Source organism: Papio anubis, chromosome 20, assembly GCF_008728515.1.
Source record: "Papio anubis isolate 15944 chromosome 20, Panubis1.0, whole genome shotgun sequence".
Taxonomy (NCBI): Eukaryota; Metazoa; Chordata; class Mammalia; order Primates; family Cercopithecidae; genus Papio; species Papio anubis.
In genome coordinates, this window is record NC_044995.1 from 32488267 (window position 1) to 32508870 (window position 20604).

A 20604-nucleotide genomic window follows, 5' to 3' on the forward strand; every position below is an offset into this window, starting at 1 on the left:
ACCCTTGCCAGCTCCCTCAGGGACCTCAAAGCATCTCCCCTCTCTTGCCTATCACAGCCTATCGAGGGTGAGGCTGGGGTGCCGATGTCTGGGGCTGCCCAAACCCAAACTCCAGCAGAGCCCTGGGGTCCACCTTCAGAGACCGGGGTGATGCCTCGCATTTTGAGCTTCTCCCCGTGCCTCCAGGCCCCCAAATCCACCCTAGGGCAAAGGGAATGTTTTCCTGAGTGAAAGGGTGAGAGCTGCGGAGGTTCGGATTTGCCAAGACCTCAGCCGAAGGGGGGATGTGGCCAGTGGACAAGAGCCAGGGACCCCTCTGGGTGGAGCACTGGCCCCAGGGCATATTGGGGTCTGCACAGGTGAGCCTATCTCCTCCTAGAGAGAGAGGCTGTCTCAGGGCCCCTGAGGTTGCCAGCGCAGCAGAGCTCACGCCTCTAAATGCTAGACAGCTGCACGATGGGATCAGGGGATTTGGGGAGGGAGGGGCCAGTGGATGGGTGGGAGATTGAAGAGGAAGTGAGCGGTTGCCCCCTAAGCTAAGGGATGCGCCACATACCCACTCCCTGGGGGGTGTCAGCCAGGGACAAGTCTCCCATCTCAGATGCCCCGGAGGCCACTCCAGTCTTGCCACATTGATGCCTTCGTCCCCAGGCCCTGGGGACTCACACACCTAGAGCTACAGGGGGCTCAAAGCTGCTGGGATTCATGCCAGACTTCAGTTTTTCTATCTGGACAGTGGGGGTGTGGTCAGAACAGCACCGGCCCCATGGAGCTCCAGGAGGACACACGTGCACACAGACCGCCAGCCAGCTGTGATTCTGCCGCCTCCGGAACCAGGGTCCTGGCAAGGTCAGAAAGCCCTGGCCTCAGGCAGCCCCATCGCCACATGACCGATGTGTGGCCGGGGTTCAGGTGGGTGGGGCCCAGGGCGGGGCTGCTGTGGACTCGACTGAGGAGGTCCAGGGCGGCCTCGATCGCTGTTGCCTGCCCCAGAGACTCCCCTGCCAGGGCCCTTCCCTGCCCGCTGTAGCTCTGGGGCACATGGCCAGGCACAGCCAAGGAGGCCAGGCCAGAGCAGTGGCTGCTACTGTGTTCAGCGGTCACGGCCGCCTGGGCTTCTTGCCCCTGGTACCTGCGTGTGCCTCCGCGTGTTTCTGCCTGCAAAGGTATATCTGGGCTGGGCAGCCCCAGCCTCCATCCTTCCTCCCTGGAGCCTGACACCATGAGTTGGAAATAAAGCATTTTTAATTGAGCCCCCGGAGGGCGGGAATATCCACCCCAACGCCCCAGGCAGGTCTCTAAGCACCAAACATGTGAGAATTGTTCCCCTCAGCCCCAGAGCCTACCCCACATGGGAACCCCAAGAAGCTCCTTCCTCCTTTTCACTGGGCCTAGCCTGGACCCCGCACCCCCACTCACACCCACAACCAGCTCCCCACGCTTTGTTTCAATAAATAACCCCAAAAACAAAACTCGGGGCAGGGGACCTGGTCTAGCGCTGAGCTCCAAATAGGCAGAGGGGACTTTGTGCCGAACGTCAGAACTCCCAAAGGTAGAAGATTGAAATCAGGGTCAAAATACACACGAAAAGTCAGAGACGGCTTCTGAGCTGGGGGAGCCGGTCCCTTCAGGCTAGAGTTGAACGTTGTCCCCGGGGTGCTGGCCCGAGAGTCACAGCAAACTCCATTCCATACCACACAGCAACAATCGCCTCCTTGGTGTTTCTACCATCAGATGCTCCGGGTTCTTGTCTGACTCTGAGTTCTGGACAGGGGAGGAGAAAGGAGGCCCAGACACCTGGGGAGGGGGCTGTCTGGAGAAGAAAGAGGGGCAAAACTTCCTGGGTCAGAGGAGTCTGGAGGGAGGCGGGAAAGCAAGGCCCCAGGCCCAGGTCACTGCCGGACCCTGCCCCGGCGGGTGCGGAGGGGACCTGAGGCCCGGGCCCGTGCCTGCGCCACCTCGCTCATCTCCCTGCGGATGTCACCAAGTGCTGTCGCCGGGGACTCCAGCAGCCTCTGGAAGAGGCTGGGTCGTCCAGCCGGTGGCTCCCGGCACTGGAAGGTGACGGCTGTGCCAGCGTCAGCCTTCATCTCTCTGGAGAAGCCGTCAGAGGAACCATCAAAGCAGCGGCCAATGGCGATCTCCTTGGCCAGCCGTGGGCTCTGGTCAGTGACCGTGTAGACGCCATAGTTGTGGCCCAGAGGGTCTAGGGGGGCCAGCATGGAGAAGGCAGCTGGGTCCTCTGCGGGCACCGGCGGGGGGTGCCGGGCCAGGTAATCCCGAAGGAGCCCATTGACCGCCACGCGCCGGCAGCTGCCCTGGGGCATAATGGTCACCAGCGTCCTGTCCACCTGCCGCTGGTCGAACAGCATCCCACTGCACTTGAACTCCACGCAGGCTGCCGAGGTGCCCGGTCGCTCGGGGTCTCGCACGCTCCGGGCATCCCGAAGCCCATAGAGCTGGCCCCGGGTGCGTGGGTGGCTGCCCCCCGAGTTGTGGGAGCGGACCATATACTCCTGGGGACCCTGGATCTTCACCTTGAGGAAGCAGGCCCGGAACTCCTGCGGGTTGGGCCACCAGGCCAGGAGATCGCCAGTCCAGGAGGCAGGCGTGCCCTCTCGGAAGGGCACCACGTTGTACTCATACTTGTCCGCCTCCACCCTGGCGAAGCGGAAGTGGCTGGCGGTCACCGGGGCCCCCTGGCATTCCCGCAGGCTGCGCCACGGGTACACAGGCCCATTGGCCTCGGTGGGGTCACCTGGCCTGGGCTTGGCAAGGTTGATTCGGAAGCCGTTGCGCTTGAAGGCGGGATCGTCGTGGTCCGTCCGACGGTACCCCAGCCTGTCCAGGTAGGGCTGGGTGACGCCCACGGTGGCCGGGAGTGGGCGGGGCAGGGAGGGGGCTGGCTCCAGCTCCTCGCCGCCCAGGGTGGCGGTGACCAGGGCGGTGTAGGCGTCTGGCCGGTCGGCGTCGCAGAAGGCGGGGAGGCAGGCACCATTGGGGCCGGTGACCGCGCTGTCGAAGCGGCCCCAGGCGCGGGGGTTGGCGGAGAAGCCAGGGGCGGGCTCCAGGTTGACCAGCGTGACCACCACTCCCTCCACCTGCTCGCTGGGGTTGAACTTGTCGTTGGCGTAGGCGCGCACCTTCACGAAGCAGCGGCGGCGCTCAGGCACGTCCAGGTTGAACAGGCGCCTCTCCCGGATCTCCACGTTGCCGACCAGGAAGATGCGCTCCTCGCGGCGCACCCGGGTACCCGAGGACCCCTCGCGCCGGAAGCCGCTCTCCTCCTCCCACAACCCGGTCTCGGGGTTCAGCGACCACAGCTTGAGGGCCTCTACGTGGCCCGGCATGTGGATCTGGCTGGCAGCCACCCGCACGGTCACCGGCCCCACCTGCAGCTGCTCCGCGGAGCCGGGCGCACGGAGGTCCACGGAGAACATGCCGTAGGTGCGCAGCGGAGCCAGCTCGCCGTCGCTGTCCATGAAGCGCAGGTCACTGGGGGCGGATGCCGCCGAGGTGAGGTCTCGGGGGTCCACGAACGTCACCCTAGCCTCCACAGGCCCTGAGTAGGGTTTGCCGTCGGCTCTGTGGAAGGCTCCAGAAGGCAGGACCAGCTCGCCCAGGGGCGCCTCATCTTCCAGCTCGCCCAGGGGGATCGTGTTGCTCTGGCTGGCATCTAAAATGACCGGTGCTTTCTTCCGCATGGCCTTGACCTCGTGGTATACGCCGGCACCTCGAGGGTCAAAAGGCAAGACCCGGACAGCGTCCATGAACTCACCGCTGGAGTCCACGAAAGTCACCACCAGCCGCTGGGTAGAGGGCGGCACCTCAATGGTAAAGTCTCCCTGGTAGGCGGTGAAGCCGATGGGCTCCTGGCCCAGCAGAATCCTGGCGAAGCGCAGCGGCTCCCCGGAGTCGGCAGCCACAACACGGCCCCGGACCAGCCCCCGAGGGGGCAGACACTTCTGGCAGCCACACTCTGCCACCACCTTCACCGGGAGGACATAGCCAGGGCAGTGGATCTCCCTTCTCTCCAGACGGCGCACAGAGCAGCAGCGGGAGCTGGTGTCCCCGCAGCGGGGGCCGGAGCCTGCCAGGCTGGGGCAGTGGGTGTCGGGGCAGAGGCCCACGTCCAGGTAGGCAGGGCCACTGCCTGGCTGACGACAGTCCTCAGGGAGCTTGATCAGGTACTCTTGGGGCCGGGGGTCGCAGGCTGGCTGGCCTGGGGCTGGGGACCAAGAAAACATACAGGTCAGGGCAGGGAGGAGGACTTCATGGAGGCCAAGGCTGGGGGCTCTGTCTGTGGTCAAGGACTCAACCTAAGGGATATGGGTCTGCCCAGGGTAAAGACGGAAGGTTGGCGCTCAGAGTGGTATGGGGGCTCAGTGGAGGCCTAGGATTGGATCAGTCTGAAGTGGGGACTCCATTTGGGGTTGAGCTTAGCTACAGTCCGGCCTCTGTTTGGGTGAAGGCTTGCTCAGGGATGTGGCCAAGGACACTCACCAAGCACAGTGAGCCAGGCAGTGCCCGAGCGCACAGCACCCGCCTCGTTCCATGCCTTGCAGTGGTAGATGCCAGCCTGGTCTGGATGCAGCCCCTGGAGCTCCAGGTGGGCCCCGTACCTGTGCGCTCGCCTGTCCAGCAGGGTCCCATTGTGGAACCTGGGTGGCAGATGAGTGACACCATAGGACTTAGTGGGAGGGGCTGTGTCCGCCCCCAGTCTGCAGGCGCGGCTGGGGATCTGCAGAGAGGCTTTGCCAAAGTCAGCCTCCTCCCCAGCGAGACTGGCCCCATTCAACCTCCTTGGTAGTCCCTCTCCCAACCAATTCATTCCCTGTTAACGCTTTCCCCACTCTCCAGATGGGAAACCACATAACATCATGAAATTGAATCCAACCCCAAAGCCGGAGAAGATGCCCCTGAGCCCAGGGGGGGTGCTCACCAGGAGTATTTCTTGGGCATTGGGGTCCCGGAGGCTTTGCAACAGAAGGTCACATTCTGGCCAGCCTCTCGCACTCGGGACTCAGGGTGTTTCACCAGGTATGGCTTCTCTGGGGTCAAAGGTGGCAAAGATCAGAGCTTCTCCCACCGACCCTTCCCAGGCACAAGGTCCCTATCCTCTCCTTTCTCCCAGAAATGCCCGGACTCACTCTGCACCTTCACCAATGACTGTGTCATCTTATTTCTTCCTCCCTTGACTTTGAGTGCTAGAACTTCCTCCCCAGATCCTCAGCCCCTTCATGCCCCATGTTGTAAGGGTGCTTACCTAACTTATCAAGGATGATGGTAACCACAGAGATGGATCCGTTAGCCTGGGCCTGGGCCTCCCCTGCAGAGAAGCCATCCATCTGGGCCCTGATATTGGCATGACTGTCAGCACAGACACCAAGCACCCGGAAGGTTCCGTGAGCATCACTGGTGGCCACGGTGCCAGGCTGGTCTCGCAGGGAGATCCTGGCTCCTGGCAGCGGTTGCCCAGATCGGGTGACCACCGAGCCCAGGAGGATGTGGTCCGGGCACTCACAGGTGTCAAGGCCGCACCCTGGGGGGATATGGAGAGGCAGCAGGGCAGAGAAGCCTCCACAATCCCTCCTGAGGAGGGCTTTCCACTCAGTCACTCAACAAATATGTCTGGGGCCCTCCTATAAGGTGCCTCTCAGAGGCCTCAGCATGGCCCTGCTTGGAGCAGTCCCTGGTGTGAGGGGGTGATGGGCTGAGTGGTCAGGGGTGGGCCAGGGGGTAGGAACTGGGACCCAGAGAGGTAGGGAAGAGGTCCTATAGGAGGGGACAGGAGAGGTGAGTCTCAAAATATGGCACAGACCTTTCCAGCAGAAGAGAAAATGTCTGGACAGGGGCTGGGGGCCCAGCAAGGGGCTGGATCTTGGGCTGAGAACAACTGCCCCCCTTCCCAATCCTGCGGTTTCTCCATAAAACGGAAAATTCCACTGGAAACTTCAGGGCACAGGCGCCGGGAGGGCAGAGCCAGGCGCGATGGGGTGGGGACCCCAACGCCCCATTGGCCACCATGTGCCCCCACCCTGTGACGGGCTCCCCGGAGCAGCCTCCAGGCCGTGTTTGTGGAGCCCAGGCGCTAGCGGAATTTCCAGTCTCCTCCTGGCTTGCCCGGTGTCTGGCCCTGTGAGGGCCTAGGCATCATGTCTGCCAGGCTGTGAGCGGGTGTCTGTGTGGGCGTGGGGAACCAGGAGGGGCTGCAAATGCCACGCACGTGTGCACCCTGAGTGCATGAACTGACTTCTGTTCCCCCACGGAGACATCCGTACAGTCTGGAATGCACACAGGGGAAGCACCCCCTATCTGCCCATGTCTGCCTGCACAAGAGCCCCCTGGCATCCACCTGTCCAGACGTGCATAGTTACCAGTGCTCCTTGGGCCCAGGAAGGAAGGAAGGGCGGGTCTCCACCTGGCTCCAGAGTTTGGGTCCACTAGGCTCCGCCCCTGCACCAGGCCCCGCCCTTCACAGCCCCGTCCCATGAGGCCCCGCCCCCAACTAGCTCCTCCCCTCTAGGCATCGATCATGAGAGGCACTGCCTCTCTACATCCAGGCCCCGCCTCTAACTCCACCCTCTCCCCCAGGCTCAGCCCCTAACCTCCCCTCCCTCCCCTTTGTACGGGGCCCCTGCCTCCAGACCCCGCCCCTCCTACCTGGACATCGAGGCCGCACGCACCTCTGCGCCTCCAGAGGACGCCCGGGACACGCATCCCCAGCGGGGCTTGGGCAGTGGCGGCGGCGCAGGCGACGGCTTGGCCCACAGCTCCCCGAGCAGGGACCCCACGGGCCCCACGCGCCCCACGAGGCCTCTGCGGAAGGCAGGGACAGAGATCAGGCGGCCGCCCTCCCCAGGAACCGCGCCTCCGGGTAACCTGGGACTAAAGGACCCTTCTTCCCCATGGCAGATCTGCCATCGCCCCCACCCATGCTCCCCTAAGCGCGCCTGTCGAAAACATAGTTTAGGTGCCGACCCACCTCCCCACCCCGGCATAAGGTCCCGGGGGTCAGTCCTGCTCTTCTCCCTGCATCCTGCACACATTTGGGCTCAGGGCACGCCACAGAACTAAGCTCTTACAGATGCGCAAACGAGGGCAGCGGGAGGGAAATGCGTTCCAGGGGGCTGGACATGGGTCCTGACCCGCTGGGCCTCCTGACGGTGCACCTGAGCCCCGCGCTGTTCCCAGCACCTCTCTTCAAAAGCCCCGCCCTCCCTGGCTCCGCCCCCTCACGTGGCTCTACACCCAAGGGTCCCCCGGCTCTTCCTAGCCACGCCCATACCCCCACGGTCCTGCCCCTCCCAGCCCCACCCACCCACAACGCTTCCCGGTGGTTGGCAGCCCCGCCCATTCCAAGCCCCGCCCCCATCATCCAGCCCCGCCCTCACCTAGTGGGCAGCGGAAGCGCACGTGGTAGTTAGAGCAGCGGCGGCCACGCGGTTGCTCGCGGTTGAGGCACCAGAAGCCCCGCGTGGGGTTCAAGTGCACGCGCTCGCCGACGGTGGACGGCAGGGCCCAGTCCGTGGTGCGCGCTTCCAGCGCCAGCGGCCGTGGGCACACGCGCGCTGGCCCGTAGTAGAAGCGGATGGCGGCCAGGCTCTCGAAGTCGCCGTCGCCTCCGGGGTGGTCCACGTTGAACCAGGACGTCCACTCGCTGGCCTCTGCGGGCACCGCACGCGCTGGGACCGGGGCGGCGGCCTGTAGGCCCCCATGCGTGCGTGCAAAGGCCTTACCTGCTGTCTCAGCCCCCTCCCCCGGTGGGCACGGGCTAGTCGAGCGCGCCCACGACCCGAGCCAGCTGCCTGAAACAGGTGCAGGGCAGACTGGGTTCCCCGCGCCCCGAGTTCTCCCGCCCAGGGCCTGACCTGGTCCATCCCGGAGCGCTGAGCTCTTGCCTCTGTCTGACCGGCCTCTCACTTAGATCTTGAACTTGGGGCATCACCTCCAGGGGCTGTCATGTCCAGGGACCAGGACGGCACCGGTCCCTTCGCCCAGTGTGTGCCCTCTCCTCACACGACCCCAGTAGCCCAAGCCCCCCAACAAGCCCGCAGCAGAGACGGGGCTCTGAGGCAAGCTAACTCACCTTCCCAGTCCTCCAGGGCTGGTGAGGGCTGGCCGGGGTACACGGACCGTCTTTCCAGGCCCAATGCAGTCGCCGTGGGCTCCTCGGTGGGGGTGGTGTCTGTGGGTGAGGAGTGGGGAGAAGGAAGCATGCTGCTACTGATGGGGACCGCTGGGAGCCTCCTTTTGGGCAAGGTGCAGCCATGATCATCCCCTTTTTTTTTCTTTTTTCTTTTCTTTTCTTTTTTTTTTTTTTTGAGACAGAATCTCCCTTTCTCAACCAGGCTGGAGTGCAGTGGCACGATCTCGGCTCACTGCAGCCTCTGTCTCCTGGGTTCAAGTGATTCTCATGCCTCAGCCTCCTGAGTAGCTGGGATTACAGGCACTCGCCACCACGCCCTGCTAATTTTTATATTTTTAGTAGAGATGGGATTTCACCATGTTGGCCGGGTTGGTCTTGAACTCCTGACCTCAGGTAATCCGCCTGCCTCGGCCTCCCAAAGTGCTGGGATTACAGGCGTGAGCCACCGCACCCGGCCCATGATCCCCATTTTAACAGGAGGGAAAACTGAGCCTCTGAAAGGCCAGAACCCCCGAGGGCTGCCACACACTCTCCACCATGCTGCCCACGACCACCACCAGGCTCCCAAAGCCAAGTACCTTTCTCTGACCTAGCCCCAACCCCCCGGCTGGGGAAGTCCAAGTACCATCCAGTTCCCCTAGGCCGAAGTCTCCCTCCCACTGTGTTCAGCTGCCCCGAGTTCAGCCGGCTGTGCCTCTGCCCTCAGGCTGGGCTCCCCCTCATCAAGATAGACTGCTGGAAGTCCCTCCCTTAGTCTATCTTCCATCCCTGTACTAGAGTCCAAGCTGCTGGTCAGAAGTCCTTGGAATCTAGACTGGCTTCTCCAAGATAGGAGCTATCTAAGATACTCCCGGCAGAGTGATGAGGTCAGACAAGCCCCTTCCTTCTGGGCGCCTCAGTCTCCTCACTTGAGAAGTCGGCCCGCCCCCCGCCCCACTGAGTGTTCCAGGGATGGGCATTTCTTTCTCCAGCGGTTGGAGTGAGTGGGTGTGTGGGAGTTAGGTAGGAGGGGCCAGTTCCGACCCCTTCGGTCCAGGGTGGGAGAGTCCAGACCCCGGGAGGAACTCTAGGTTCTTATCCACACTCCCGGCTTAGCCAAGGAAGAGAATGGATGAGGCCCGCTCCGCGCCCCAGGTGATCGCGGGGATCCGACTGGTGAAGGGGACCCAGTCCCCGGGGAAGCGCGTGGGTCCCTGGATTCTCTCCCCGAGTGCGGCTTCACGCAAGGCCGGCTGCCAGGCCTTCGGGAGCTTCAGGGGCTGGGCGCGGGGGCTGGAGGCGCCTCACCTCGGGCCCCCGCCAGGTGCGCGGCGACGACACAGAGACAGAGTAGTGGCAGCAGCGACGCCATGGCCGGAGCAGAGCGTCCGAGGGAGGGTCCGGGCTCCGCGGCGTGCTCGGGTCCAACTCCGGCGGGTCTGGCGGCCGCTGGGACTGAGGATGGGGGCGGGAGGCGACCGCAGATCCCGCCCAGGCCACGCCCTATTCAGGCCACGCCCCCTGGCCCTGGGTGACCAGCGCTTCAGGAACCCCTCTGGGTCGCCCCCCTCGGTGCGTCCGGCTGTGCCTCCGCCCTCAGGCTGGCCTGGGTTCCCCCTGGCCCGCTGGAACTCCCTCCCCGAGCCCACTCCGTCCTCCAAGCTGCATCCTAAGCTGCCTGAGGGAAGTGCCACTTGGAATCCAGCCTCAAGCTGCTCGGACACGCTTTAGGTGGCTGGAAGTCCTCCCTCGCGTCTGACTTCGATCCTATAGGATTTAGGCCACCCCAGGCATTCTGGGAGTCCCACCCTGAATCTACCCTCCATTCTTCTGGCTCGAGTTTTCTTCGTTTTCTTTTAATTTCTAGAGTCAGGGTCTCGCTATGTTGCCCAGGCTGGTCTCAAACTCCTGTCCTTAAGCGATCCTCCAGCCTCAGCCTCCCAAAGTGCTGGGATTACAGGCCACCGCCCCCAGCCCTAGCTCAAGTTTTCTAGGAGGCCAGCGGGAAGTCCCACTCCACCGCCCTTCTCCATGCTCCCCGCCTTGGATCACCCAGGGATCGCGTGAAGTCCCTCTTCGAGTGTGCCCACCCCCCGCGGCGGGCCGGTGCACAAAGGAGGCGGAGGCGAGGCGGTGGTGGTGGGAGGGCTGTTTATTGGCGCGGGTCCCAGCGGTGTGGGCGCGGGTGGCGGTCACAGTGCCGCGACGCAGTCGGTGCCCGTGTATCCTGGCAGGCGCAGGGCGAACTTGCGGCGCACGTCGTCGGGCACGAACCTGCCGGCCACGAAGTGGTGGCGCCCAGAGAAGCGGCCGGCGCAGCGCTTGGGCGCGGCGAGAGACACCAGCACGTCAGGCCGCAGCCCGTCCTCCGCATCGCTGCCGGTCTCTGCGTCCCAGCCTGAAGGAGGAGGGTCCGAGGGGATTGGGAACTGGGAGGGTGGCCCGCCCTCAGCCTAGAGTCCATCCTGGCCCTGCCTCTCCTCCTCTCCCCTCCAACACTGAGCCTCTGCTCTCAGACCAGAGTCCTGCTGCCCCACCCCCCCACCTCCCCTCCCCCATCAGACCCAGCCTCTTCTCTCTGACACGTAGGTGAGACTTGTCTCCCCCTAGAACTCTGCCTCCGCCCTCAGACAAGTCTCTCCCAGTCTTTGGAGGTGTTTCCCTCCAAATCAGACCAGAGCTTCTGCACTCAGACTTTTCTGCTTCTGCTCCCATCCTACCACTCAATCGCCCTCCTCCATCTGACCCAGCCTCTGTCTTCAGACACCATTTCCACCTGCTGCCCTTTCCCATGAGAACCATGCCTCTGCCTTCTGCCCTGGTACCTGTCCCCACAACTCTCTCGGCATCAACTTGCAGCCTCTCCACTTTACAGCCTCTTTCCTCCCAGACCTCCCAGCCAGACCCCAGCCTCTCCCCGTGACTAGATATCCGTCCTCTACTCAGACCACAAACTGGCCTCCAGCCTCAGGCAAGCCTCTGACGTCGGACTTGTCTCCTTGCCCCAAGTTCTTGCCTCTAACAGGACATGTCCTCCTCCCCACCTGACTTGAGCTCACTTGATTAGAAACTCCTCCATCTGACCGAAGGTCCCTACCCTCACTCCCAGATTGGTACCCTCACCAGCAGATTAGACATTACCTTTATTTGTTTATTTATTTATTTATTTTTTTGAGACAGAGTCTCACTCTGTCGCCCAGGCTGGAGTGCAGTGGCCGGATCTCAGCTCATGGCAAGCTCCGCCTCCCAGGTTCTCGCCATTCTCCTGCCTCAGCCTCCCGAGTAGCTGGGATTATGGACGCCTGCCACCTCGCCCGCTAGTTTTTTGTATTTTTTAGTAGAGACGGGGTTTCACCGTGTTAGCCAGGATGGTCTCGATTTCCTGACCTCGTGATCCACCCATCTCGGCCTCCCAAAGTGCTGGGATTACAGGCTTGAGCCACCACGCCCGGCTTTCTTTCTTTCTTTCTTTCTTTTTTGAGAGGGAGTCTCACTCTATTGTCCAGGCTGGAGTACAGTGGCATGATCTCAGCTCACTGCAACCCCCGCCTCCCGGGTTCAAGCAATTCTCCCATCTCAGCCTCCCAAGTAGCTGGGACTACAGGCGCATGCCCCCACACCTGGGTAATTTTTGTATTTTTAGTAGAGATGGAGTTTCACCATATTGGCCTGGCTGGTCTCGAACTCCTGGACTTATGATCTGCCCACCTCGGCCTCCCACAGTGTTAGGATTACAGGAGTGAGCCACCACGCCCAGCCTGTTTGTTTTTAAGATACAGTCTCACTCTGTTGCTCAGGCTGGAGTGCAGTGGCACGATCTCAGCTCACTGCAACCTCTGCCTCCCGGGTTCAAGCGATTCTCCTGCCTCAGCCTCCCAAGTAGCTAGGACGACAGGCGTGCACCACTACACCCAGCAAATGTTTATATTTTGTAGAGACTGGGTTTCGCCATGTTGGCCAGGCTGGTCTGGATCTCCTGACCTCAGGTGACCTGCCCACCTCAACCTCCCAAAGTGCTAGGATTACAGGCCTGAGCCCTGTGCCCAGCCTCCATCACCTCTTGAATGAGCCTCCACTTTCAGCCTAGGAGCCTTGCCTTCTCTCCTATCTCTGACTTGATTCTGGGGCCACTCACCAGAAGCCACTGGATTCTCCCTCAGACTTTAATCCTTCTCTGACCATAGCCACCACCCTCAGACTAGAGATTCCTAACCATCCCCTCTGACCTGACAGAGCCACCCTCTCTGTCCTAGGCTGAGCCTGCAGCCTCCCCGCTCAGATCAGACAGCACACCTCCTCCCTTGGTGCCCCTGCTCTGCGGCACCCTGCTGGGATGTCCCTGGGATCCCGAGAGCCAGGGGACATCCCCCGGAGTCCAGCCACCCCCACGGAGGGTCCGGCTGGCCAGCGGCTGTTTGTTCCGTCTGCCTGTCGCCTAATGGTTCCAACAGGCGTGGGGCGGCGGCCAGGGCGGGCGCGGCCTTTGCCGAGTGAGCTCACGTCTGCCCAGGAGACTGGGCCAGGGGTGGGCAGAGGGCATGTGGGCTGGGCACTGGGGTGGGGGAAGGAGGAGACCTGGGGTCACCTGGGGTGGCAGCCTCGATCTTCCCCATCTGAGGGATGGGTGTGACCCTTAGCCTCAGCCAAGTGTGGGTCCATCCAAGCTGGGGAGACTGAGGTTCAGACAGGCAGGGTCGGCCAGGAGCTGGGGCACGGGGGACTCCACCCAAGCCCTCCAGGCCCCATTGTGCCCCCCTCTGCCCGGCATGCCTGAGGGGATGTCCAGGCTCACGAGGGGGATAGACAGCAGCTTGAGCGTGGCCAGCGCGCGAGTGCAGGGGCCCCCGACCTCGCCCGGCTCCACGCCGGGGCCCAGCACGGCGTCCACCACCAGCCCGTAGGCTTCGTTAATGAGCTGCACCTGGGGATGGCAGGCAGGGTCAGGGCGGCTCGGGGCCACGGCACACCATGTCCCCCGCACTTGCCGCCCAGCGCTGACCTCAGTGGGCAGGTAGCTCAGGAAGGGGATGTCCATCTTCTCACACTGGGTGGTCAGGTCCCGATGCAGCAGGTCCAGCGAGCGCATGGGGTAGAAGATGGTGGGTTCGTACTCCTGGGGGTGGAGGAAGAGGGAGTCAGGGCTGCAGGCCCTCCCAGGCTTCCCTGACCTGGTCACCAGCACCAGACCCTACCTGGGACAAGCACTGGGCATACTCTACAACCTGGCCCTGTGTCGATGTCCCGCTGGGACGCTATCAAAAGAAGGCAGTGATTTCTGCAGGGGCAGGGACTCTGGGAGGTCGAAGGGGTCCTTGCTACTTACAAACACCCGCAGGTGACGGGCACAGACCAGCCCCACTGCCCCGTTCTGTTCCGGGCCACACACGACCAGCACCGTCCTCTGCTTCCGGGAGAGAGCGGGCAACGGGAACGCCTGGTGGAGGGGGGGGCACAGCAAAGGCACAGGCACAGTCCAGATTCCTCCTTGCCTGGAGAGGAAACTGAGGCCCAGAGTAGAGGAAGGGATGGGGCTTGGGCCTGGAGGCAGTGGGATAGGATAGGAGGTGAGGTGTTCTGGATGAGGGGCTGGGCCTCTTGGGGCCTCAGTTTCCCCGTCGGAGATGCAGACGCCCGGTTGGTCTCAGGCTCTGCCAGGTCGGTGCAGGAAAAACGTGCGTCCGGCCACTACCCGTCACCAGGAGTGCGGTTTGTTTATTCTCCGCCTGAGCTGCAGACATTCTTCCACCTTTCTCACCGCGGGCCTGCCCCCGCCCATGTTTCCAGACCTCAGCCCCTCCCGGAGGCCCCAGAATAGGGGAGCCCAACCTTACCCATGATGCCCTGGGGCCTGTCTCTCTCTGGCTGTTTCTGTGTCTCTGTGTATCTCTCAGACTCTCCGTGTCTCTGTCTCCCTGTATGTCTCTGGCTCTCTTCATGTCTCTCTCCCCACCTGTCTGGCTGTTTCTGTATCTCTCAGACTCTCTGTGTCTCTGTCTGTCTCTGTCTCTCTCCATCTGTCTCTGGCTGTCTCTGTATCTCTCTGTATCTGTCTCTCTCTGTCTCTGTATCTCTGTCTCTCTCCATCTGTCTCTGGCCATCTCTGTGTCTCTCTGTATCTCTCAGACTCTGTCTCTGTCTGGCTGTCTTTCTCTCTGTATCTCTCACCAACAAGTCTCCCTGTCTCTGTGTCTCTGTCTCCATCTCTGGGGCTCCATGTCTCTGGTTGTCTCTGTGGCATGTATGCATCTCTAACACAGGCATTTCGGCCCCAGCCCTGCTCTGACTCTGTGTGGCCCCAGCCCCTTCTCCTCTCCCAGCCTCAGTTTGGCCTTTATCAAATGCGATGACAGTGCCACCGGCTGACAGGCACACTGGGTGTCTCCTGAGCCCAGCTGTACTTTAAGCTCCAACACAGATGGCAGATTATTCCCCATTCAAGTCTCCTCCCCAAGGGCTTAGCACAGTCCTGACCTGCCATGAACATGCCTGTGACTCCAGTCACGCCAGGCCCACAGCCCAAGACCCAAGACTGGGACTGAGGGGCTCCTGGACAGACAAGAGGCTTTCAGTGCAAAAACCCGGTGGCTGGCCACTGAGCGCCAGGGGAGCGGTGACTACCTGGGTTTCTTTCTGGGGTTTTGATTTTCCTTCTTTGGGCGCCTCACCTGGGATCTATTTCATTTGGAAATACAAACATTTAAGTCTACATGAAGAAAAACCCTGAGTTTTTAAAAAGTATACCGTGGCAATAAGAAGAAAAAGAGGAAGAGGAGGGAGGAGGGGGAGAATGGGGAGGAGGAGGAGGAGGGGTAGTAGGTAGGGAAAGTGGGAAGGAGGAAGCAGAACAGGAGGGGGAGGAGGAGGGAGAGGAAGGAGAAAGGAGAGGAGAAAGGGGTGGAAGGGGAGGAGGAGGGAGAGAGAAAGGAGGAGGAGGAGGAGGGCGAGAGGAGGCGGCAGGAGGAGGAGGAAGGAGGAGAAAGGCGAGGGGGATGAGGATGGTGGGGGGGGGGAAGAGGAGGCAGTCAGGCTAGAGCCTTCTGTGTGGGTTCGTTTTCTGAGGCATTCGTGTTTAGGGACTGACTCATCAGTACCATTTATTATCCTGTCGCAGAGGAGGAAACTGAGGCCCAGCACGGCTGGCTGCACGGTGAAGCACTCCATAGTATGATTATTGCTATCACCCTTGTGTCATCCTCCTGGCCCCTCGAGGTGTGAGGGTTTACTCCAGAGCCAGACACACCCAGGTTGCAGCTCTGCTTCCACCCCCTGTGACCCAGGGCAGGCCCCTCGCCACCTGAGCTTCAGTTTCCCCACCTGCAGAACGGGGTTGTTTAGGGGTGTTCAGATTGCAGGAGCAGATGTCCCTGGTGCCCAAGACCCAGGAGATGGCAGAAGCAGGCGGGCCACATGTGCAGGAGGGGTCTGCACTTCCAGGGTCGCGGCACTGTCCCTGCAATAACCTCTGCTCTGGCCTTCTCTGATACCAGGGGTCTCAGATCCCCGTCTGGCCTGTACCAGCCATGAGCCTCTCTGGGCCTCAGTTTACCCATCAGACTGGAGTAGGCCCAAGCAAAAAGGGGGTTCTTGAGGGCTGGACCACTCTGGTCGCTGGAGTCATGCAGCTCAGGAGAGTTGGCCGTCTGGTTGGGGTCAGGGTTGGGGGTCAGGGGTCAGGTACCTTGGTCACAGCCACAGCACTAGCATGACCGCACAGCTCCACGAGCTGCTGCCGCCCAAAGCGATAATCCTCCAGCAGCTCCCGCTCCAGGGCGGCTGCCTCCGCGGTGCTGGGGACAGAGTGGGATGGGACACTCAGAGACACACACAGAGCCTCAGATGGAGCCAGAAATGTTCCGCCAAGCTTCTAAACCCGGTCCCAAAGCCACCCTCCCAACCTGCACCCCCGAGGAGCGTCTGCAGCCTTGAGCTGGGGATGCCCTCAGTTTCACCGTACGACACGCGGGTTGAATCGAGGCCTGGCAGGCCTGGCGGGCTGCGGTGTGGGAGCCAAAGCCCTAGGCGCGGGCGCCCTCTGGTGGCAGAAGATGCGCTGGCCGCGCGCGTTGGTTCTACTGCTCCAAACCGTGGGACAACGGAACCGGATCTAGACGTCCCCAGCTCCCAAGGCGGAAGGAACCAAGGGGAATGGAACATGAAGGACTTCGATGGGGGCGATGGGCTGATTTCAGGCAGTGGGAGCCACTGAACAAGCTTCAGGACGCTGGAAGAGGCGGACAGGACGGGGGGCATCTGGCGTCCATGGGTTTTTAAGGCTGCAGAGTTTGATGGCACAATCAGCGGGGTGGCCTTGGGGCCTGGGGCTATGAGGCCCTTTGGTGACCGATTTTCAGGGGCAGTGACATAATCAGGTTATCTGTGGTCAGGCCGGGCGCGGTGCCTCACATCTGTAATCCCAGCACTACAGGAGGATGAGGCAGGTGGATCACTTGAGGTCAGGAATTCCAGCCCAAGGTGGTGAAACCCTGTCTCTACTAAAAATACAAAAATTAGCCGGGCGTGGTGGCGGGCGCCTGTAGTCCCAGCTACTCGGGAGGCTGAGGCAGGAGAATCGCTTGAACCTGGGAGGCAGAGGTTGCAGTGAGCCGAGATCATGCCACTGCACTCCAGCCTGGGCAATGGAGGGAGACTCTGTCTCAAACAAAACAAAACAAAACAAAACAAAACAAACAAAACGGGCTGGGCCAGGCATGGCTCACGCCTGTAATCCCAGCACTTTGGGAGGCCAAGGCAGGCAGATCAGGAGGTCAGGAGATCAAGACCATCCTGGCTAACACGGTGAAACCCCATCTCTACTAAAAATACAAAAAATGAGCCAGGTATGGTGGTGGGAGCCTGTTAGCACCAGCTACACAGGAGGCTGAGGCAGGAGAATCGCTGGAACCCGGGAGGCGGAGGTTGCAGTGAGCCGAGATCGTGCCACTGCACTCCAGCCCAGGCGACTGAGACTGTCTCCAAAAAAAAAAAAAGGTTATTTGTTGCCAGAGAAATGGGGCCACTTAGCTTGAGGCGAAGCTCTGTCATCCACTTCACTGAGTGATTGGGGTCCATCTCCACCTCTCGGAGCAAAACTGAATATTAGGGTGACCTACATAATTGGTGGGGCTAGGCAGGGCGTGGTGATGGACACCTGTAATCCCAGTGACCCAGGAGGCTGAGGCAGGAGGATCACTTGAATCTGGGAGGTGGAGGCTGCAGTGAGCTATGATCACGCCACTGCGCTCTACCCTGGGCGACAGAACAAGACCTTGTCTCTAAAATAATAATAAAAAACACAAACATAAACAATAAAAAGAGCCAGGCCTAGAAAAGTTGGAAAAACAACTAATGATTCAGAGAAGCCGAGTGGCTTGCCCAGGGTCATGCAGGAAGCAAGTCAGGAAACCGGGTCTTTCCCCCTTGGTGTCTCCAGAGCCACAGGACATGAACAAAGACGTACAGCCAGACCTACAGACGGTAGAGGTTTGGGGGGATGAATCCTGAGGTTCTTCAATTCTTTGAATGGGAGATGACTGCCCTCTGGCCAATTTTGCAGCATGATAAGGCCGGGTAGGTAGATTGCAGGAGAAAGGACTGCTATGGGATGGGAGTCAGCGAGGGCTTCCTGGAGGAGGCGGCCTGGCACATCGTGGGAGGTAATGCAGGGGCAAGAACAGCAAAAGCCAAGGCCCTCGGGTGGGAAGGAGCCTAGTATGTTCAAGGGGCAGAAGGGAGGCTGAAGCAGAGTGATCAAGGGCACAGGGCAGGCAGGGCCTCAAATGCCAGACTGAGGAACATGGTAAGGAGGACACTTCGGGGGTCCACACATATGGGGAGATGGAGGCTCGGGGCAGAAAAATCACACCCAGTGTGAACCCAGGACACCCCAGTAACTAGAGCCAAATTCAAACCTCAGCCTGTCTGCAGCTGACACAGGATGAAGTTGAAGGACGGGGTGGGGAAAAGGAGCTCATGGTGAAGTCAGACAAAGAGTCTCCCCGGGAAGGCCAGCACAGCTCCCAGGAAAGCACATAGGAGAAGGTGCGTTTGCATTCAGGGTGAGGAATCTGGCAGGCTGGGAACATGGCTCATCCTCCACCTCCATCTTGTGACAGCTCTGACTGCTGCCCCCGCAGGAGGGTGTGGGGAGGAAGTGGAGAGCGGGATGGCGATGCATTTCTCTTCTTCTGTCCCAAAGCTTTGGCTTCTGGAAGCCACTTGGAACATTCTCTTCCTGCCTAACTGGTCATTAAAATGATAATGGGGGCTCTGTGGGCAGAGGGTCGTCCAGGTTAGGAACCTGGGGGTGGGGCGCAGCAGCAGCTGCGGGGTGGGGGGGGAAGCTGCGTGGGAATTGGAGCCTGGTGGAGGAGGGTGGCAGGCAGGACAGGTCCATTCTGCTGTTGTGGGATTCTGGGGGTGTTCAGAGGTGCCTTTTGCTCCCCCCAATCTCAGCCCCCACATGAGAGAAGCTTCAAGGCCCCAAGGATTTCCCTGTCAGACCCAGGAAGCCTGAGGTGGCCTGGGTCCAAAGGGAACTGGGCCTGACACTCCCCAAATGCTTCCAGGAGGGGGCTCTCTGGGAGGTGAAACCTCAGGCCAGGGTGCCCATGCCACACTCACCCTGCCTCAGTCCTACCTGCTTCTCTCCTCCTCACACCTCTGCCCACCAGACCACCACAGGGCCACACACAGCAGTCTCCTGCCTCCAAAACTCAACACAAGCCTAGGGTGCTTTGAAAACTTGAACACCAGATTGCATCACAGGATCCCAAACCTGCTGATGGCTCCCGAGGGCTCTGGGAACAGTCAAGCTCCAAACTCCTCACCATGCCTAAGAGGCCCTTCTGTGTCTCCAGCCTTGTCAGCCGGTTCTCCACTAGGTTCTCGCTCCTACCCACCCCTGAGAGCCCCATCACTCCCCTCACTTAGCATTTGAGGCCCCCCACACCAGTTGAAGTCCCGGCTCCAGCTCCTAGAACACTATTCCCTAGACTGAGTCTGGACACTGGCTGAGGGGACATGTGCCCTGCTAGGTGGGCAGTGGGCAGGAGCTGCTGGACGCATCTGGTTCACAGTGAGGTCCACAGCCTTGCCTGGGGTCCCATGTCACAAAGGCTGAGGAGGATGAGGTGGGAGTCACAGCTACGGCGCTAGTTTCAGATCCCAAACTCACCAACCTCTGGCAAACAGCCAGTGTGTTCCAAATCTGCTCTAGCCATGACTGCCTTCCCCAGGCCTCAGTTTCCTCCTCTGGACAAGGGAGTGGTAGCATTTGAGCTCAGCTCAGCTCTTCCCATGTCGGGAAGTTGGGGCTGCAGCTCCAAGGTCCCTGGGAGAGATGGAGAGTGGGGTTGGGTCACGGTTGGGGTTCTGTGCGGGAGTGACCAGCGCTGTTGATGAATCATTCATGAGGGGCGGGGTTGCCCCCGGAGGCAGTTTCCCCAGCAACGCAGTTGAGTGTCTCCAGCAAGATACCAGGCGGGTCTCGGATTCCCGGGATTCCCAGGCTCCTCTTTGCCATATCCCTGCCTGCGATTCCCGACCGTGGTCATGCCTCTGCCGCTGAACCTCCATCCCGGCTGTGCCCGTCTCCAGTCCCCGGACCCCATTCTGTCCCAGCTATGCCCCTGCCTCCGGTCCTACTGGCTGCTCCTGGCCCCATGAGAGCCAAGCCCGTCTCCAGAGTCCCTCTCCCCCGCTGACCTGAGGAAACGCCGCTCCTCGGGCGCCTCCGACGGGTCTGGGCCGGCTGCGCTGCTCATGGCCGAGGTCAGCCGGGGCACCGGGCGCTGCCGCCACCACCACCGCCTTTTAAGCACACCCCCGGGGGGGGGGGGGGAAAGGGTGCCCGCTATTCTCCTCCCTCCCGCCCACCCTGCGTGCCCGCCACTCAGGAGGCGCCTCGAAGGCGCTGCGCGTCACCATTGGTCGGTGGACTCAGACGGACTTAACCCTTTCGTGCCAGGAGCGCAACTGCCAGGATCCCATAGCAGAGTCACCTGGCCAATCTTGGTTGCCTCACCCAACTTGGTTTTCCTGCAGATATCCCTGTGTCTCTGAGCTTCCCTCTCAGGGAGCGAGGAGCCCCTCCGCAGCCAAATACCCTCGCCATGCCTACAACTGGCGGGGCCGCACAGGGTATGGTGGTTCACGCCTGTAATTGCAGTGACGCGGGAGGCTGAAGCGGGAGGATCACTTGCATCCGGGAGGTCAAGGCTCCTCCCATTCCCCAGACCTCCGTGGAGAAGGTCTGACCTAAAGCTGACCCAGGGGCCCCCAGCCTGGAGGGGTGAGCGGGCTGCTGACAGGCAGGGTTTCAACAGGGAGGCAGGAGAGTCCAGGTATATCCGAGGCAGAGAGGAGGCTGGTGGTGGATCCAGGGGCAGCCCCTAGGTGTGTTTTGAGGCCACCCTGTATCGCATCTGTTCCGTCCCCATGCTACATGTGATCCGGTGGTGCCTAGCTGGGCCCTCTCC

The 20604-nt window shown here is 61.3% G+C and overlaps 2 protein-coding genes across 3 annotated transcripts; both read right to left on the minus strand.

The window, feature by feature from the left end:
• Positions 1-1227: 1227 nt before the first annotated feature.
• Positions 1228-9777, minus strand: CILP2 (cartilage intermediate layer protein 2). Its single transcript, XM_009193967.4, has 8 exons — positions 9437-9777; positions 8090-8188; positions 7395-7667; positions 6664-6819; positions 5267-5542; positions 4943-5051; positions 4504-4661; positions 1228-4228 (listed from the first exon to the last, which is right to left on the minus strand). The coding sequence occupies exons 1-8, from the start codon at positions 9498-9500 to the stop codon at positions 1893-1895; spliced, it is 3471 nt and encodes a 1156-aa protein (XP_009192231.1). The 5' UTR covers positions 9501-9777; the 3' UTR covers positions 1228-1892.
• A 485-nt stretch (positions 9778-10262) lies between these two features.
• Positions 10263-19966, minus strand: YJEFN3 (YjeF N-terminal domain containing 3). 2 transcript variants are annotated; one of them, XM_017952327.2, is made up of 7 exons: positions 19832-19931; positions 19306-19457; positions 15807-15915; positions 13452-13562; positions 13128-13241; positions 12899-13049; positions 10263-10526 (listed from the first exon to the last, which is right to left on the minus strand). In XM_017952327.2, the coding sequence occupies exons 2-7, from the start codon at positions 19398-19400 to the stop codon at positions 10321-10323; spliced, it is 786 nt and encodes a 261-aa protein (XP_017807816.1). In that variant the 5' UTR covers positions 19401-19457; positions 19832-19931; the 3' UTR covers positions 10263-10320. The 2 variants fall into 2 exon arrangements, with proteins under 2 accessions (XP_017807816.1, XP_009192230.1); XM_009193966.2 differs by lacking the exon at positions 19306-19457 and having other exon boundaries at positions 19832-19966.
• Between the last annotated feature and the right edge of the window lie 638 nt (positions 19967-20604).

Excerpts from the sequence above, each read along its gene's own strand:
- YJEFN3 (XM_017952327.2), bottom strand. The coding sequence starts at position 19,400 with ATGCTACCACTCCCTTGTCCAGAGGAGGAAACTGAGGCCTGGGGAAGG. Across the intron at positions 13,050-13,127 it reads TGAGCTACCTGCCCACTGAG|GTGCAGCTCATTAACGAAGC; the intron begins GTCAGCGCTGGG and ends TGCCATCCCCAG. Across the intron at positions 10,527-12,898 it reads GAGCCTGGACATCCCCTCAG|GCTGGGACGCAGAGACCGGC; the intron begins GCATGCCGGGCA and ends CTCCTCCTTCAG.
- CILP2 (XM_009193967.4), bottom strand. The coding sequence starts at position 9,500 with ATGGCGTCGCTGCTGCCACTACTCTGTCTCTGTGTCGTCGCCGCGCAC. Across the intron at positions 8,189-9,436 it reads GCACCTGGCGGGGGCCCGAG|ACACCACCCCCACCGAGGAG; the intron begins GTGAGGCGCCTC and ends CCTCACCCACAG. Across the intron at positions 4,662-4,942 it reads ATGCCCAAGAAATACTCCTG|GTTCCACAATGGGACCCTGC; the intron begins GTGAGCACCCCC and ends TCTGCCACCCAG.